This window comes from Carassius carassius, chromosome 21 (genome assembly GCF_963082965.1).
Source record: "Carassius carassius chromosome 21, fCarCar2.1, whole genome shotgun sequence".
In the NCBI taxonomy this organism is placed as follows: domain Eukaryota; kingdom Metazoa; phylum Chordata; class Actinopteri; order Cypriniformes; family Cyprinidae; genus Carassius; species Carassius carassius.
Genome location: NC_081775.1, coordinates 21,939,305 through 21,957,929, shown reverse-complemented (window position 1 = coordinate 21,957,929; position 18,625 = coordinate 21,939,305). Strand labels below are relative to the sequence as shown.

Genomic DNA, 18,625 nt, shown 5'->3' with positions numbered 1-18,625 from the left:
TCCTTAGAGCTCCTAAAGTAGTTTAACATCCCGAACAAAGCTTATTAAGGAATCTTTCAGAACATATTTTCACGAAGAATAAGGATAAAACAGAATAAGATTGCAGTGCGTTGTATTTTATTATTTACTGGGAAACAGCTTTATAGCTTTTGCTGTGAAATTGTAAACAATCCTTCGAATAAAGTGCCAATGGCATGAAACCTGAAAGGAACTCACAATTTAAAGTAAAATCCATCAGAAGGTTGTGCAGAAAAAAAAAATCGGACACACACAAAAAACCTGCTGTGTGAAAAAGAGCAGTGAATACTTAGAAAAAAAGAACATTTACCTCTCTCATTCAGTCATAATTAGGCTGCACGACCGAATTATGAACCGGTAAACGACAAACTGATCACAGAACATGTTTGTAAAGCTTTAAATGTTAACTGTTAAAAAGCAATGTTATCAGCTTTTACGACTAAACATTTGTAAACAACATTGTACTGGAGAATCTGCACAAATGAAAGTCTTAGGGGCCGTTCACAAATCGCGCCTTAAAACGCGTGGAAAACGCTAGGCGCACCGCTTTCTCCTCCTTTCCAAAGCGCTCGGTCAGAAGCGCCCCTGAGGCGTCTGCCTTTGCTAAGCAACCATGACGTGCTCTCTCCTTGAAGACGCGGAAATTTCAGCAAAGGATAAATGGATTTGCAGCTCTAAAAATCGCTTGCAGTAGCTCTGCTACTAAATTTATTTCAAAATGGAAATCCATACACCGCTATGATCAGCTGTTCCTTCATCTTGGCTGAGCTTTAAACGTTGTTACGGGAAAGGATGAAGCTGATTGGTTAGTTCTTGTCACATGACCCGCGGTGCGCTTGCCGCATTCTGAAAAGTTGAAACATTTTTAACTCGATGCGGTGCGATCGCGCCTGGAAAAACGGGCGCGTCGCAACCGCGTCGCTTCCATTATGAGCGCGCATACTGCTCGCCTACATTGGAAATAACGAACATGAGCGCGCAAAAGACGCCATATGTGAACGGCCCCTTAAACAGTTCAGTAGTGCAGAGTTTACAGGTTAATCTTCTTTTTTGAAGGCTCAAAGTAAAGTACTCCCACATCCCGCTGAATGCTGCAGAGACGCTGTTTCGGGAAGCACGTGACATAAAACGAGGACAGCTATTGGCTATTCGCTACTTCTCCTGTTGTACTGGCTGAGTAAAACCTCCGGTGGCTCATTACTGCCACACTTTGGTCACCGCAGATTTGAAATATGCCCGAAATTAGCCGCTTACGGCAAATAAGTTATTTAGCAACGAATCGATGACTAAATTAGTTGACAACTATTTTAATAATCGATTTTAATCGATTAAATCGATTCGTTGTTTCAGCTCTAGATACACCATTCAGTTTCAATAAGGCCCGCCTCCTTTCCGCAGAATTCTTTCCACGGTGGCGAAACCGATGGAAATAGCGGTGCTGCGACAGGAGATGTCAACTCTCCTGAGCAAAGGGGCTTTAGAGGAAGTACACCCCTCTCAGATGGAGGCAGGGTTTATACAGCCGTTATTTTGTGGTACAAAAAAAAAAAAAGACGGCAGATTACGACCCATTCTGGATTTACACCATCTGAATCTTGCACTCAGGCCGAGAAAATTCAAGATGTTGATGGTAAAGTCTATTTTGTCTCAGATTCAACCAAACGATTGGTTTGTCACGATCGATCTGAAGGATGCATATTTTCATATTCAGATCATCAAGAGACTCAGGAAGTTCCTCAGATTCGCTTTAGAGGGCAAAGCGTATTAGTACTTTCTCAAAGTGCATGGATGGAGCTCTGGCCAGAGCTCCATCCATTTAACAGATTTAACAGCCTGGGCTTACGCATGAAATCCAAGAGAAGTGTTTTAATCCCCTCTCAACGGACAACCCTCTGGGATTAGAGTTGGACTCTCGTGCGATGACAGCGAAGCTTTCTCTCCCGCGCTCAGTCGATTGCATCATGCGTGCGGCGCTTCAGAGCGGGTCGCGCAGTGACAGTGAGATTGTGCCTCAGACTTAGGTCTTATGGCAACGGCATTCCCTGTAATTCGTCTGGGATTACTTCACATGCGCCCTGTTCAGTGGTGGACAAAAAGACTGAATGTTTCACCCCGTTGTCTTCCGCATCGGACGATTCCGGTGACACGGCGGTGTGTGATGTCGCTAAAACTATGTATGTCAACCGAATTCTCCTGACCGGAGTTCGGCTGGGGATTTGTGCTTCCCGAGAGACTGTCACGACGGATGCGTCTTTTCACGACCGGCTGGGGAGCTGTTTGTCAAGGGCGCCCAGCCCAGAGAGTGTGGACAGCGGCGCAACGCAGTTGGCACATAAACAGGTTGGAATTACTGGCGTTTTTTTTTCTGGCTCTCCAGTATTTCTCGAATCTGCTGATCGGCCGTCATGTGCTGCTCAGATCAGACAACACAGCGGTTGTGTCATACCTGAATCATCAGGGAGGATTATGCTCTCGCCCCCTGTGCAGGCTGGCGAGACATGTTCTTTTTGGTTTCAGAACAAATTTCTATCGATCCGAGCTGTTCATGTCCCCTGACGTTGAACTTCGGAGCGGATTTGCTATCCAGGCAGACTCTGGAGCAAGCGGAATGGAGATTGCACCCCCAAACGGTGAGTGTCCTATGGCAGATTTTCGGGGAAGCGAAAGTGGATTTATTTGCGTCGAACACGACTACGCATTGCCCGCTTTGGTTCTCCCTATGCCCTCCAGCACCCCTGGGCTTGGATGCATTAGCCCACAACTGGCCCAGGACCAGTTTGTATGCGTTTTCCCCAATCCGTCTGATTTCGGCGGTATTATGCAGAATACGGCTGGACAGGGTGGAACAGCTGCTGCTGGTGGCTCCGCGGTGGCACACACAGCCGTGGTTTGCGGATCTGATCAATCTGTTAGCGGGCTCTCCATGGGAGATTCCCCTCAGACAGGATTTATTATCACAAGCACAGGGACTGATTTGGCACCCGAGGCCAGATCTATGGAATCTGTGGGCGTGGCCTCTGAGCGGAGTGAGTTTAATATATCCCGGTCTTTCTGCTGAAACTACCGAGACTATACTGAATTCTAGAGCAGCTTCTACGAGACGCTTATATGCTTTCAAGTGGAGACTGTTTACGACCTGGTGTGAAACTCATAAAATGGATCCAGTTTACTGCCCAGTGCGTCAGTACTGGAGTTCCTTCAGGACCGTTTTTCGGATGGAGTGACACCAGCTACCCTAAAGGTTTACGTGGCAGCCATTCAGCTTACCACGAATATATAAATGGTGCCTCAGTGGGCCGTCATCCACTCGTTCATACAGGGTGCGCGACGGCTGAGGCCTTTCCGCCCCGTGCGAGTTCCTTCATGGGATTTATCCATTGTGTTGCATGGTTTATCTGGGCATCCGTTTGAGCCCTTGGAAATTGTACCGGATAAAATCCTGACTTTTAAGACACTTCTTATGGCTTTATCCTCTCTCAAGAGAGTTGGGGATTTACAGGCTTTTTCTGTCTCATCCTCGTGCATGGAGTTTGCACCGGGCTCTGTGAAAGTGTTGTTGCGACCAAGGCCTAATTATGTCCCTAAGGTCGCATCTAATCCCTTTCGCTTCCAGCAGGTGGTCCTGGAGGCTTTATCCCCTGCTGTGGCGGAGTCTGGAGATCTAAGTCTTTGCCCTGTGAGAGCTTAAAGACTTATGTGGATCGTACTGCCCCATGGTTGAGTCTGACCAGCTGTTTGTCTGTTTGGACAAAGGAATAAAGGCCATGCAGTTACAAACAGCGCATGCCCCATTGGCTGGTGGAGGCAATATCTTTAGCCTATGAGGCGCGCGGGCTCGCTTCGCCCTTAGGAGTTAAAGCTCATTCCACGAGAGCAGTGGCTTCTTCTCAAGCTTTCTCAGTGGATCTTCTATGGATGGTATCTGTGCTGCTGCAGGTTGGTCCTCACCGAGCACTTTTATCAAGTCTTACAGTCTGGATGTGAGGATGGCTCCTGGCTCCCGGGTTCTCTCCGCTTGAGCAGATGCTTCCTTGGATCCCAGCTATCAGGTACATCAGGCGTTATGGTATAGCGTTCCCATAGTGGTGACGTCACCGCAGCATTGAAGTGACCTATGAAAGGGAACATCTCGGTTACGTACCTTGGTTCCCTGAATAGGGAACGAGATGCTGCGGTCCTGGCCGTGCCATACCTTGATAGCATTCTTCTTCTTCAGTCATGAAATCTGAGTGAAATGGCGCGCGGCACCAGGTATATATGCGTACGCATGCGTGGGGCGGTGCCAAGCGCTATTTGGCCAATAGGATTGGCGGGATGGTATAGGGCTTCAGACATTCGTCACACCGAAGGTGTTCCCATAGTGGTGACGTCACCGCAGCATCTCGTTCCCTATTCAGGGAACCAAGGTTACATACGTAACCGAGATGTTTTGCACTTTGGTGAAAGACATTAACACTCATTTGATCTGAACCTCACAGAATAATCTAAATAATGTAAGGTCATAGGTTTGAGAGAGAGATTAAACTATTTAAACGGCAGAATGTTGCTTGTCTGGAAAAGTCATTATTCGATTTCCTCACAGTGAGTCATCGGAGGAGGAATCAGCATGTGCCAGAGAAGAGCAATCAAATACCAAAGCCCAACAGAGCACACACACAGAATCAGGTGAGCCTCACACACTCTTGCAAATCACTTTAAACTCACAAACACTTGGGTGAAAAGTCTAGAACACATTCTCACTGTCTTACAAACAAACATACTTATTCTCACTCATACACGCACATATGACCATAGCGGACATTTTGAACACATGCCATATACATCTTTACATATACCACCGTGTGTGCATTCAGTTCTGCACTACACGGATAAAGAGCAGAGCGATGGAAAGCTGGCCAGAGCACAAACCCACAACTTGCAGCTCAATGTTTCATCAGTGTTTTCATCACGAAAACTCGTATGCAGCGTCAGCTTTTGGAGAGCTTGAGATCAGTAGGGCTTTGAGTAGTGAGTGCTCAGAGGAAGTGTTTAAAAGGAAGTTGCTGTCCCTATGCAAACTAACTTCCCTTTCCTTTAGACCCGTTGCAGGATGACAGTATTTTTATAGGAATTTTTACAGTCACATGTGACTTAAACAGTTGCATTGCAATTTGAAAGCAACCCATGTGTGAACTTCCAGAAGTTCCATCGCTCTGCTGTTATCTGTCGTGTTTACATAAGAAGCTTTGAATGAGGTCATTAAGTCACATGACCTTGGATTACAGGTCAAGCTGCTGTGATGGCTTTGTTTTTCATTTCAATCAGTTTTGCAGAAGTCTGCATATAGTTATAGGTATCAGACTGATGCTGCACAGGATGTTGTACAGTTATAGGGTGTCTTTCTTCCCCTTTCATGCTCACCTGTAAAATCAGTCAAGATCAAATCCTGTTAATATAATTTTCTTATATTATTATTGTTTTTTAAAGTGAAGTTGTAATGTAATTGTAAATGTAATTTCTGCTCCATTAGCAGCCAAAGCAAGAATTGTTTCCAAGCAAGCACTCCTGCCATAAACCCTTGCAAACAGATAAACAGATTACATTTTTGTTTTCTAGTTAAAAAATGACACACGTCACCTTTAAATTTGAACCGTTCACAAATCAGTTGTGCTGTTCACATGAAAATAACTCAAGTCAAGTCTGCTTTATTGTCAATTCTTCCGCATGTACAGTACATACATACAGAGAATCGAAATTGCTTTACTCTCAGACCCCCGGTGCATACAGATAACATTAACAGTAGAGCCTAAAAATCTAGATCAAATATAAAATGTAGATACAACTATACAATAAGGGAATGTAAAAAAAGACATAAAATTAAAAATAAAGTTAAATAAAGCAGCGCAAGGCAAATGGTAGATAGAGTGCAAATCAGTGAAGTGAACAAAAAGTGCAGATAAACGCATAAAGTGCAAAAAATAAGCTTATTCAGTCTGTTTAAATTGACAAAGGGCTCAAGAGCAGTTATTTTGTTTAGCTGACTGATGAGGTAGTAGAATGACGTCAGTTCTATGGTGAATGAGGTAGTGGTCACTTTCTTAAAGAGTTTGCATACTGATATGTAGGGCTGTAGCTATCGAATATTTTAGTAATCGAGTATTCTACCAAAGATTCCATCGATTAATCGAGTAATCGTGTAAAAATGTGTTTTTGCCTAATTATATTGATGCGATATTGATGTGCGCATGTGCAGTAAACCCGGGTAGGAAAATCTTGACGGGTAGGATAAAATGTCAGGACACCGGACTTTTATTTTGACGGGTTGACGTACCTTTACAGTTCTGTGTATGTGATGTGACGCTAGTTTTACTCAAATCAAACGGTCAAATGCTCATGAAGTGACTGTCAGAGCAGTTCTGGAGATGTTGTTCATGTGTTTCACGTCCTTATTTAGTGAGACAGCAGACGCTGAAATCACCGCGAGCGTCACGCCCGCTTCAGTGTGTGTGATAAAGGAAAACGCGCTTCTAGACTGTTCCGGCTTAATATTTACAGATATTAGTCCATATCGTGATTTGATGTAAGTGCAATGACCTATTTTTGATTAATTCATTTAAAATTGGGCAAATTCCGTGCCATTCCGCATTAAACTGTAAATTCCGTTTTTATGACTGGATTCCGCGATTCCCTCAGCGTTTTCTGCGTGGCGGAAATCATAGGGCCCTAGTTGTGTTATGCCAGCTCTATCTTGCAATGGACACATGCCACAACGTTCTCTTTACGTTTGCCCGCACCCTCAAATCAAAACACTGCTGACTCCTTGCAGTATGCGATTTCGGACGCAGCGCTTGTGTCTCCTTCCGCTTTGTGGGTGACGTTGTGTCACATAAAAAAAAATAATTGCGAAAGAATAAATTAAAAGAGGCTTCGAGGCAGAAGAATAAACAGAGCCCTACTGATATGAGCTCTGCTTTTGAAGCCTCATTAGAAACTCTGTGCTAGTGTGTGTATACTAGATACTAGTGATGAATGGGGTGAAAGTGTGTGCAAGTAAATGTCCTGATAGTGTGTCACTAAAACATTTGATTTAAAACAGACGCTGCAGCAGAAATTCTTCATTGTCTGTGCAAACGAAAAGACCACACAGACACTTCAGACTTTAGAAACTGTGCACAGAAACACACAACTTAGATACTAGAACAGATTTCACTAACAATACAGTTTCACTGTGTTGATCTTTGAATATAACAGTTTATAAGTGTTAATTATTCAGCATTATGTTATATCTCAAAGTACTACCTGATACCATAACTGTATCATGTTACTCATAAAGAACTGATTTATAGGAGGTTGTCTGGTTACAGTTGTGTGATTAAATTATCAGACAACACTGTGCAAAATAATTAGTTATTAATGGCAATAAATGGCTGTTCGCTTTATAGGTGCCGCCCCTCGTCCCAACTCGCTCTCCCTGCCCGCTAAGGGCATAGAGCTCTGGACGACACACAGGGATGGAGAGGTGAAGCTCAGGATTGGTGAGTCCGGCCCTGAGGCTGAACCCCCGTTGACTGTGAACCAGATGTTCACTTCTACAGTCCAACGCTTTGGCAACTACAACGCGCTGGGCTGGAAAGATGGAGAGCAGTGGAAAACCATGACATACAACGAGTACTACAAGTCTTGCCGCACTGCTGCCAAGAGCTTCCTCAAGGTGAGGACTGTTAAATTAGGTTTTTTTTTATACTGCATACTATTTTAACTAAAATATCATAGCCAGTTAGACTGACATGTAAACCAGCAAAAATCACATCAGTGTTTAATACATCACTCAGAACCAATTGTGACAGACTGGAAACTAGCCTAAAACTCTTTCACACTGATACTGTTCAGCCCTAATTGTAATACAGTTGGCAAACATACTAAAGGTGAGAAATATTAACAGGCTGAATTTTGAGTGTAGCACCTAGGTAGCATAACAGATTTGACCCATGACTTTCTGTTGTATAGCAATGGAGTAACTCTAGTAATTTCCATTATCTTCTTGCTGTCGCTGTTGAGATTATGGCTGTTTAGCCTTACGGTCTTCTCTAAAATGACTCGGTAATGTCCCTGATAAAAGGAACGTTTTTATGTCAGAGGTACCTGATAACAAACACTTAAAACCTTATAAACACTCATAATCTGATGTAACTGTTATTGAGATCACAGACAGACCTCATGCAATCACTGTTGTGTCCTTGAATAAAGCATTTGACCTCAAGTTACCTCAGGGAGAAAGTGCCAGCAATGAGTGCACTGTGTGATCAGGCGTATGGGATGAGTACTGTTCGTATTTCACCACAATTTCAAAAGACAGAAATAAAAACATATTTTGAATGAAGAAAAATAATACCTTATTTGCCATTTTAATTTCTTTATGTTAATGAAAATTGTTTATGTCCACATTAAATTAATAAGTGTTACGATGGATGTTCTAAAATGGGCTTCATTTTCTTTATTCAAAATATATAATTTCATATTTTTCCTTTTGCTTTTGTTGTGTAATATGACCTGGACATGATTTTGAATTGTGCACAACCCAGTCAGAGGCAGATTTGAGTCCCTCAGTTGTGCAGCTTGAGGATATTTGGCCACAGTACCTGAGAATAGTTTCTCTCTCCAGCTGGAGGCTCTTGTTTATCGTCTTCAGTTTTTCCATGCCCTAATCTATGGATGAAGTTCAACTCCCAACTGGTCACGTTCTCCCTGTGGGGAACAGGACGTCATGCCTGGCGGCCAATGTGGGCAGATTTCCATGGTTTTGTTTATGAAGCAACAAAGAGGAGTGTAACTTGTCCAACTCAAACCCTGTGGTAGCGGTTCAGATTGAGTTGTGTATACCCTAGGCCAGCGGTTCCCAATCACAGTCCTTGCAACTTTTCTGGACCTTGTCAGTGTTACTTGGCAGTCTATAGGACAGTCTTAAGTATCCTGTTTTTCATCCATAATATTTTAAATTGTGTTCTGAAGACGAACAAAGCTTTTACGGGTTTGGAGCAACATGGGGGCAAGAGTTTAATGACAAAATTTTCACTTTGAGGTGGAGTATCCCTATTAACACACTTGACTCCTATAACCAGCTCATTAGAACATGAACTGTGTTCCGATAGATATGATTCCTACACAGTTGTTTATTGTTCTCTACTACAAGCAGGGAAGAAAACATTGAAGTTTTCTTCACTTCGGAACATTTATTCATGGAATTTGTGCTGCGCAGCTTCTTCACAAACAGACAAGTGTGACATCATATACCTCGGTAAATAAATACAATTTAAATTCACGTCGTACACACTTTAATGCCCTTTGCTCACTGTTCTGGGTGTGTGTGCACTTGGGATTTGTTAAATGCAGAGCAAAAATGCTGAGTATGGGTATCCATACTTGGCTGCATGTCACTTCACTCACTTCACTTTTAATGGAACATAAACACTAATTTCACTAGAATCATGGTGGAATATCAGATTATTTACACTTCACAGTTATTTATTTACACCTCACTTATGGTCCAATAGAACAAACATTGTACATGCTAAGAGATGCATACGAAATATGCAGGGAAGGGGGAGCAAGGACTGGGATTGGGAAATACTGCCCTAGGCAGTAATAAACACAAAAGAATGACATCAGGAAAGAGATGTGATGTGACTTTAATATACATACACAAATACGGTTAAAACACTGAGCACTGTAATGTACCAAACTGCTTCACAAATTGTTTATCTCCAAGTCTTATTGCAAAACATCTTAAACTGAAGGCAGTATTTACCTAAACATTTATTTAACTGCAAAAATGTGGGACTTCTTGGAATACTTAAAAGTGATAACTAAAACAACTTCATCTTTTTACATGCAAACAATACATTATGCTTCGAATCAGGCCTGCGATGTAAAATTTTGGTTTGAAATGTTAATGTACATGTGCTAACTGTGTGTATATGTTCACAGCTTGGTCTGGAGCGGTACCACGGCGTCGGTATCCTCGGGTTTAACGCTGTCGAGTGGTTTATTGCTGACATCGGGGCTATTTTAGCTGGGTAAGTGTTTATTGTTAGGATGTTTTACATTCTGTCCTTTATGAGTCTTCAAATCGTCCTTAAACATACATGCATTCTGCTGTCATAACTCATGATCAGAACACAGCCTGTGTTTGTCCCAAACAAAGCTTTAATCATTTTCATCAAATAGTGCCATAAACTGTCCAGCTGCCTTTATGACTTTAGTGGAGACGGATGATTGAAGCACTACCTGTAATTGCTAAACAGCATCACATAGTCTGGGTTGGTAAACTTATAGGTGGAGTCAGAATGATGGGAATGTTGTTAATGTTTGAAGTTGTTTCCTGCTGAAGAACTACTCGCCCTTTTGGTTACAGTTTTAACTGACTTAAGGATGTTTATTGAGGGATTCTGTATGCTGTTGGCAGGGGGTTTGCTGTGGGGATCTACACCACCAACTCACCCGAGGCGTGCCAGTATGTGGCGGAGAACTGCCAGGCCAACATCCTTGTGGTGGAAAACCACAAACAGCTTCAGAAGGTCTTGCAGGTAATGAGAGTGAAGGACCTATTTCCAAATTAACCCATCTAGAACCTTTTCTAAATACACTCAGATCAGAACTTAGATCTAGACTACTATTCAGAAGTTTTTACACTGTGACATTATTTTTAAGGCGGTTAAACACATGTATGCCCCGAATCTCATAATTCGTAAATGTTAATTACCCTGCCTTTTGTCAAAAAAAAAGAAAGAAAAAAAAACAGTGCCAGTTCTCAGATCCTGAGAATGATTTTCAGGGTCTCTAGTTTAATCAGACATTCAGTACCTGCTGATTAAACACATCTGCTGTAGGCTTTTTCCTGATGATCTCTTATTCTGATGTCTGCGTGCTTCATTTCAGGTCCAGGACAAATTACCGCACCTAAAAGCCATTATCCAATACAAAGATGAGCTGAAAGAGAAGAAGCCCAATCTCTACACGGTACATTTGATTAGTCAAATATCTCAATTCAGCTCTCAGATCTTCATTTTCTGTTTTAGTCCCCCTCCATTACTAATTGAAATCTGACATTTGCTATGTAAATATCCAATGCACATAGTGGGCAGAGTTTATGGACCTGGGCCGCGAAGAGCCTGATACTCAGCTGGATGATATCATCAGCTCCCAGAAACCCAATCAGTGCTGCACACTGATCTACACATCCGGAACCACGGGCCAGCCAAAGGGAGTCATGCTTAGTCACGACAATGTGAGTTGAATGCAAAACATAGCCCATACTTAACCCACAACATCCATAATAAGTCAAAAGCAAGGGTTTACATGAGTCACCAGTCATTCTCAGCACTAAGATGTTCTCTCTTTTCCTGTAGCTCACATGGACAGCATTTGCAACGGGCCGAGATGTGACCCTGACAGATGCAGATAAGCTACAGGAAGTGGTCGTGAGTTACCTGCCACTCAGCCACATTGCTGCACAGATGATTGACATCTGGCTTCCCATGAAAGCAGGAGGAGTCACATACTTTGCACAGCCTGATGCACTAAAGGTACCCATATGTAATTCTCACAACCTTATAAATGACTCTTATATTTATCAAGGAGACCTGAATAAAATACCAAGTTCCAGAAAAATATTATGCAGCACTGTATCAAATCTGTTTCTTGAGCAACAAATCAGCACTTTAGAATGATTTCTGTAGAATAAGTAATGCTTAAAATTCAGCTTTTCCATCACAGGAATAAATAACATGTTTTAATATATTAAAATAGAAAGCATTTAATTTTAGTACTTTGCAATATTAGTATTTTTACTGTGCCTTTGACCAAATAAATGCAGCCTTGGTGAGCATAAAAGACTTCTTTCAAAAACATTAAAAAGTCTAGTGTTCATACTAGTGAAGGCACTTCCTGTTTTCCTCCCCAATCTCTCTGTTTTCTGTATTTAAAATAAGTTCCTTCTAAAGGCAGTCTTGTTGGTTTAAACCAACTGTATAATCCTTTTAAAGAGTCTTTTGATGAACGTAAGCCTTGGTCATGGAGCTAACTCACACAAAAAGGCTTTTGTGAAGTGTTTCATTTTCAGAAATCTGCTAATATTATATTAAAACGGCTGTATGATGTGTCTCCTGTGATCTGTAGAAGCTGAGCATGTGATATCTGTAGTACCTCAGTCTGTTGGTTTCAATGTAGCGCCACAGTGCTGTTTTATAATAGAGTCATTGATTTAGGATCACAGGGACAGAAATGAATATGACATACCTGCTTGTCTCACCTGATACATCCCTGGGTGTGTCAGCTGATGTTGGCATATACACGTGAACATGAACTCTTTGGCAAACCATGCAGAGACTGCTTACATGCGTATTAATAGAAGTCACTGTATGTTCCAGGGTTCTTTGGCTAACACTCTACGAGAAATACGTCCTACCGCGTTCATGGGTGTGCCGCGGGTGTGGGAGAAGATGCAGGAAAAGATGAAGTCGATTGGAGCCAAATCGTCCACCGTGCGCCGAAAGGTGGCGTCCTGGGCCAAAGACGTGGGCCTGCAGACCAACCTCAACAAAATGGAGCTGTATGTACACACAAATACACATACACAGACACAAAACAAGACAGAAACATTTAGACACAAACATCATTATCAGTCATTAACATATGACACCCATTTTGAACTGTATGTCATTTATTTCACTTATGTAGTTAGATACAAAAGTCTGAGACCACACTGAAAATCGGAGATTCAAAATCTGGTTTAAACCTGTTTTTAGAAACTTAAAACATTTAAAATTAAGAAATCAAATAAATTATTAAAATAAAATATTTATTTATATTAAAAATACTTGGTTAGATTTCCTTATTTAAAAAATTAAAATAAAAACAATTTGAATCAACTTTTCACCCAAACTGTAATGTAAATAAAATTATTTAAATTAAATGTAAAAAATGTAATACATTAGAAAAATGCAAAATAAAGGCAAGTCTAGGCAAGTTGACCTAAGTGGAAAAAATTAAATGCTACAAAAAAGTAAAACATGGCTTCTTGATTCATCAATTTTTAACCTTGTTTTAGAAATTTGAAACATTTTTTTTTTAATTAATGATTTAAAATCATTAAAAAAACATCCTATAACAATTAATACTACTTAATAAAATAAAATATTAAAATATTTATTTTATTAAGAATATCTGTGAAGTCAGATTTCATTCCTAAGTAATAAAATACTAATAAAAGGCTTTTTAAAATTTTCAAGCAAACTTTTATTCTGCTAATATTGATTTAAATCTAAAATTATATTAAATTAGATTAAAAAAAAACCCGATTTGTTACGATTATCGATACATCACGTAATGACATTTTGTAATATGAAATAATGTTAGTATAAATTGTTGGCTGTTTTAATAAAGAGAAACGGTCTTATGTCCTCAGTAATGGCAGCCTGTCCAGAAAGCCATTAAACTATCGACTGGCGAAGCGTCTGGTGTTCCGGAAGGTTCGGAAGGCGCTGGGACTGGATCGCTGTACGAGGTGCTACACGGGAGCAGCTCCCATAACCAAAGACACACTGGAGTTTTTCCTCAGTCTGGACATTCCTCTGTTTGAGCTCTATGGCATGAGCGAGAGCTCTGGACCGCACACCATCTCCGTGTCCGATGCCTTCAGACTCACCAGGTACTGAAACCTTCATTTGTTTAAAGCTAGTTCAGTCACTTCAGCTTGAACTTCTCATTTATTTCTTACTTACATCTCTTTCTCAGCTGTGGAAAGGTGATTCCAGGCTGCAAGACAAAGATCTTCAATCCTGATGCCGATGGCAATGGAGAGATTTGTTTCTGGGGCCGTCATGTGTTCATGGGCTACTTGAATATGCTTGATAAAACCGAAGAGGCTCTGGATGCAGATGGCTGGCTGCACTCGGGTGACCTCGGAAAACACGACCAGGATGACTTCCTGTTTATCACCGGACGCATTAAAGGTAATGACCATCAATCGAAAACAGATTTGTGCTTCCTCTTATTCACTGGAACTGAAAGCACTGGGCAGTTTATAATTTCACCTTAACACAGATTTCAATGTGATTTTTGTCTGGTGCTTGTAATGAAATTTATGTTTGTATCCCAGAATTGATCATCACAGCCGGAGGTGAAAATATTCCCCCAGTGCCCATTGAGGATGCTGTTAAAGAGGCCGTTCCGCTCATCAGCAATTCCATGCTTATCGGAGACAAGAGAAAGTTCCTCTCCATGCTGCTCACCATTAAGGTATCCGTACTGGGCAGATGACCCCAATATAAACCTCTGTGTTAAGGTTGTCCACTATTAACCTAACCAGGTACGATGTGATAGAGCAACAAGTGATCTTATCCACAAATCTGAGCTTTTTTTTTTTAACCAACCATGACTGACGAGTGGTCATGTTGGATTTATATTTCTCTGGCATAGTCCTATGTGACTATTTTTCACCAAAATCTCATCAGCTAAAGGAAAAAGTTATTCAACATTACTGATTCTTTTTTAATGGCCTTCTTGTGTAACCATGGCCGATGTCATGCTCCCCTGAACCTGAATGCTGTAAATCGAATCAGAACATCTCATCCAAAGGCTCTTACAAAAAGATAGTTGGGTTATGTAAGTTTGCGGAGAGATAACATTCATTTTAAAGAAGCATGAGTGCATTTTTATTACACTAATGAGATCATATCAGTATAATCAAGTGGAAAATGTTTTAAGTGTTATCAAAGAGCAGCCGCTGCTAACTAGTGGACAGTGAGTGTAACTACATGTTCTGTTGTTTTTCTCGGGATCGCCCCCTGGTGGCAATCAACCGTACAAAAAAAGAAAAATGTAACTAGTGGCGTTTGCTAAGGCAAGTGAGCACTAGTACTTTAATACATACTTAATGTTGCTCATATAATATTTCCTTAGCTGTGTAACTTGTCCCGTACCATTGTATTCTGATATGAATTAAGACTAAAATGGTGTAGTTTTGTTGAGTAACTTACATGATATTACATATATAGGATTTAAAGTTTTCACGCAGTGGACAATAAAAAAAAAACGGTAAAATGAGGGAACCGCATCATTTCTAGAGACCAAATAACGAGAAACCCTAGCAACTGCAACACCTTAATATCCACATATTTGTGCTCTGGCAACTACAACAACAGCTTAGCATCATGACGGAGTGCTTTGCACACTGCGATTTAGCCATAACGTACTTAAATATTGACGGGGAAATGTTTTATTAAAAGACGTAACGTTATTTAATCGAATATAGACAACTTACCGTTAGAAAATGCTGACGGCTCTTGTTTTTTGCTCTCAGTGTCAGGTAAACAACGAAACGGGCTCTCCCGAAGACGAACTGACTCCTGAGGCGGTGGAGTTGTGTCGTAAACTCGGCAGCAACTCCACGCGAGTCAGCGAGATCGCCGGTGGCCGTGACCGAGTCGTACACGCGGCTATTCAAGAAGGCATCAACCGCGTCAACGAGAAAGCCACCTCTAACGCCCAGCGCATCCAGAAATGGACCGTTTTGGAGAAGGATTTCTCAATCCCTGGCGGAGAGCTGGGTAAGTTTCCTAGTAATTAACTTTTTGTGTGTTATTTAAGGCTTTCATGTGTATTAAGGTCTATATAGGCTGTTTGTTTAGCTGTTTTATACTCTCTCACACAGGGCCCACGATGAAGCTCAAGAGGCCAGTGGTCACGAAGATGTACAAAGACCAGATTGAGAACTTTTACAAAGAAGTCTTGACCCCAGCCACCCCAGACAACCCTTTGCCTCCTAAATAGGTCTCCAACAAAAAGTCGGAGACAGGAGACAAGGGGACAGACATGGTCTAAAAAAACACACTTACACTCAGACCTTGTGTTTTGTTTGTCCATTTTTTAGTTAATATTTGTTCACGGTTTTTTAATTGTTGTTTATTTCATATGGTTTACATTTTTCTGTATTATAGTAAGAAAGAAAACATGTTTAAAAAACAAAAAGCCATTTGTGAATTTGACTTTTTTTTATTTTTGTGGTGATGTGCTATTTATTTTCTTGCCTAATTATAATGAAGTGTCTTTTGAGCCATGTTCTTGATTTATATGTAAGTGCAGGTGACTTGAATGTCCGTGTTCAAAGATGCCAGTTAATTTATGGTTTAATTTAACAACAAAGTTTTAGAAATCTTAATACCTAACAAGCGAACTTACACATCAGACATGACTGAATACTTTGAGAAAAGCATTTTGTGGTTGTGCTCTTTCATCAATGGCACTGCTGCCACCAAAAAGACTGACTGCTTAAAGAAAACTAGTAACAACCTCAAGACGTTCTGTGAAGATCATTTAGCAAGAATCCCATTCCATATAAGCCATAAATGTTCTGTTAGTTTTTTGTTACCAAATGTGTCATTTGAATGTTTGTTTCGCTTATGCAGTTGGATAATTTTGTCATTCGAATTCTTTGTAAAAATGAATCTGTTATATAATGTAAATACATAATGCATACATTTGTTTTGATGCCTTTGCTGTGTCAATCCTTAAAGTAGCAAGAGGTTGGATGTCATGCAGTCTTTATGAAAAACCATATAATCAGAATTGAAAGAACAGGTTAATATTTAACTTATGAAAACGGGGATGTGAAGGAGCTGGTGTGAGGAGATCAGAATTTGAGTCACCAAGCTATGTTGCATTATTTTTTTGCTTTGCATGTGCAATAAGGATATTTTGACCAAAAATGTATCTGATTTTTTTTTATTGTATGCCGCATAGTAAAAACAATAACAATGCAATATAGAAAAAGCATATGGGTTGATCAAAGAGGTTAAATGATCGAACTTTGGAAAGTTTGTGAATTGGGAAGTGCCATTTAATCAGTCAAGTGCTTATATATATATATATATATATATATATATATATATATATATATATATATATACACACACACAACTGCAAATCACTTAATGCAAACCCAAAGATATGATTTTCCCTCTTTAAATAGATTAGTTATATCTAAAAAGCTTTCCTCAAATCCTGGACCTGTTACTTCAGTGTGTATACTCTCTGACTGCATAACATGACCACAGCGAGGCCTTTTTGTTAATAAGACATAGTTTAATTTGTGCATGTAATGAGACAAGTTGTTTGCTCGATGAGAATTAGTGAGAATGAAGGTAGAGCTAGTAATTGATATCCTTTCTTCTATCTGGGATTTCTATTATGGCTTCAACTAAATTACTTTTTCAAAATCTGCTTGCATTTAAAAAAAAAAAAAAGTTTCTTTTTAGACAAAAATCCTGTGACTGTCTAATGCAAGTCTGATCTAGATTTGGAGCAGCTTGAAGGGCAGTCCATTTAGAAATGTGTAAACATGGACATGATGTGAAGTCTCAGACTGTGAAAGGATCACCTGGTTTTACCTGACTCTGAAAACTATTGAATTGGGTGACAGTTTGTTGTGTAGTGTGATGTTAAGGGTTTCCGAAACGTGCATGTCATTGTTGAAACTGGATTACTGAACCTAGTTGATTTTGGGAGATGAAACTCCAGGTTTCTACTTGTATGTATGTATGTATGTGTGAATTATCCCTTTACTGGACAATAAATGTGATGTAACCATGATTAAATCTTGAAAGGTCTTGTCCTTTGACTTGAAATGAATATTAATTGGTCACCAGGATCCAAAATAGCTCATAGCTGATTAGGCACGTGCCATGTGTATAGTGTTATTTTAATGGAATACAGCTCGTAAATACTCATTAAAATGTTTCTATACTTTGGCTAATGTTTTATGATTATTGTAGGATTTTTATTTTTAAATATGATTCAAAATATTAGATCAGATTATGATCTTGTAATAGTTGTAAACCCAGGGTGATTTATTACCACAATATGTATCAGGGCTTCATAAACCTGGGTTAAAAATTGGAATACAAATTAACAAATTAATAGAAACAACGAGGATGCACTGAACTGATAAAAAGTTGCGGTACAGACATGATAGAATATTTAGATTTCAAATAAATGCTTTTAATTCCATAAAAATTAGTGCCGTCAAATGATTAATCACGATTAATCACATTAAAAATAACTTTGTTTACAAAATATGTGTATGGTGTACATTTATTATGCATATATAAATACACACACATGCACATATATATTTAAGAAAAATAGTATTAAATGTATTAAATATATTTATACATAATATGAATTATATGAATATACATACAAGCATGTAAATACATGCAAATATTTTCAAAATATATACATGCATGTATATATAATTCATATTATATACATAGTAAATAGACACAGTAAGCACATATTTATTATGTAAACAAAAACTTTATTTTGGATGTGATTAATCACTTGACAGCACTACTAAAAATACTTTTAAAATGTATCAGTTTCTACAAAAACCATTAAGCAGCAGAACATAATATAAAATGAGTAATATGCAAATAAGTATATGGGGATGATTTCTGAAGGATCATGTGACGTTGAAGACTAGACTAATGGCTGCTAAAAAAAAAATCACAGGAATAAATTACTTATATATATATATTGCAATAATATGTCACAATAGTACTGTTTAATCTGA

The 18,625-nt window shown here is 39.7% G+C and overlaps 1 protein-coding gene across 4 annotated transcripts in view; it reads left to right on the top strand.

Moving 5' to 3' along the window:
- The window catches only part of LOC132097854 (long-chain-fatty-acid--CoA ligase ACSBG2-like), a 33,521-nt gene that overhangs the window by 11,065 nt on the left and 3,831 nt on the right, over positions 1-18,625 (top strand). For 3 of the 4 annotated variants that reach the window (XM_059503813.1, XM_059503812.1, XM_059503815.1), the window contains exons 3-15: positions 4,601-4,683; positions 7,440-7,708; positions 9,982-10,070; positions 10,460-10,580; positions 10,933-11,013; positions 11,132-11,281; positions 11,403-11,579; positions 12,423-12,604; positions 13,460-13,702; positions 13,789-14,006; positions 14,153-14,292; positions 15,356-15,602; positions 15,707-16,719. In XM_059503813.1, coding sequence (XP_059359796.1) covers positions 4,601-4,683; positions 7,440-7,708; positions 9,982-10,070; positions 10,460-10,580; positions 10,933-11,013; positions 11,132-11,281; positions 11,403-11,579; positions 12,423-12,604; positions 13,460-13,702; positions 13,789-14,006; positions 14,153-14,292; positions 15,356-15,602; positions 15,707-15,825 — 2,119 coding nt within the window. In that variant the 3' untranslated portion in view covers positions 15,826-16,719. Of the gene's footprint in view, positions 1-4,600; positions 4,684-7,439; positions 7,709-9,981; positions 10,071-10,459; positions 10,581-10,932; positions 11,014-11,131; positions 11,282-11,402; positions 11,580-12,422; positions 12,605-13,459; positions 13,703-13,788; positions 14,007-14,152; positions 14,293-15,355; positions 15,603-15,706; positions 16,720-18,625 lie in introns of those variants that run through there. The other variant, XM_059503816.1, reaches the window with a different exon arrangement.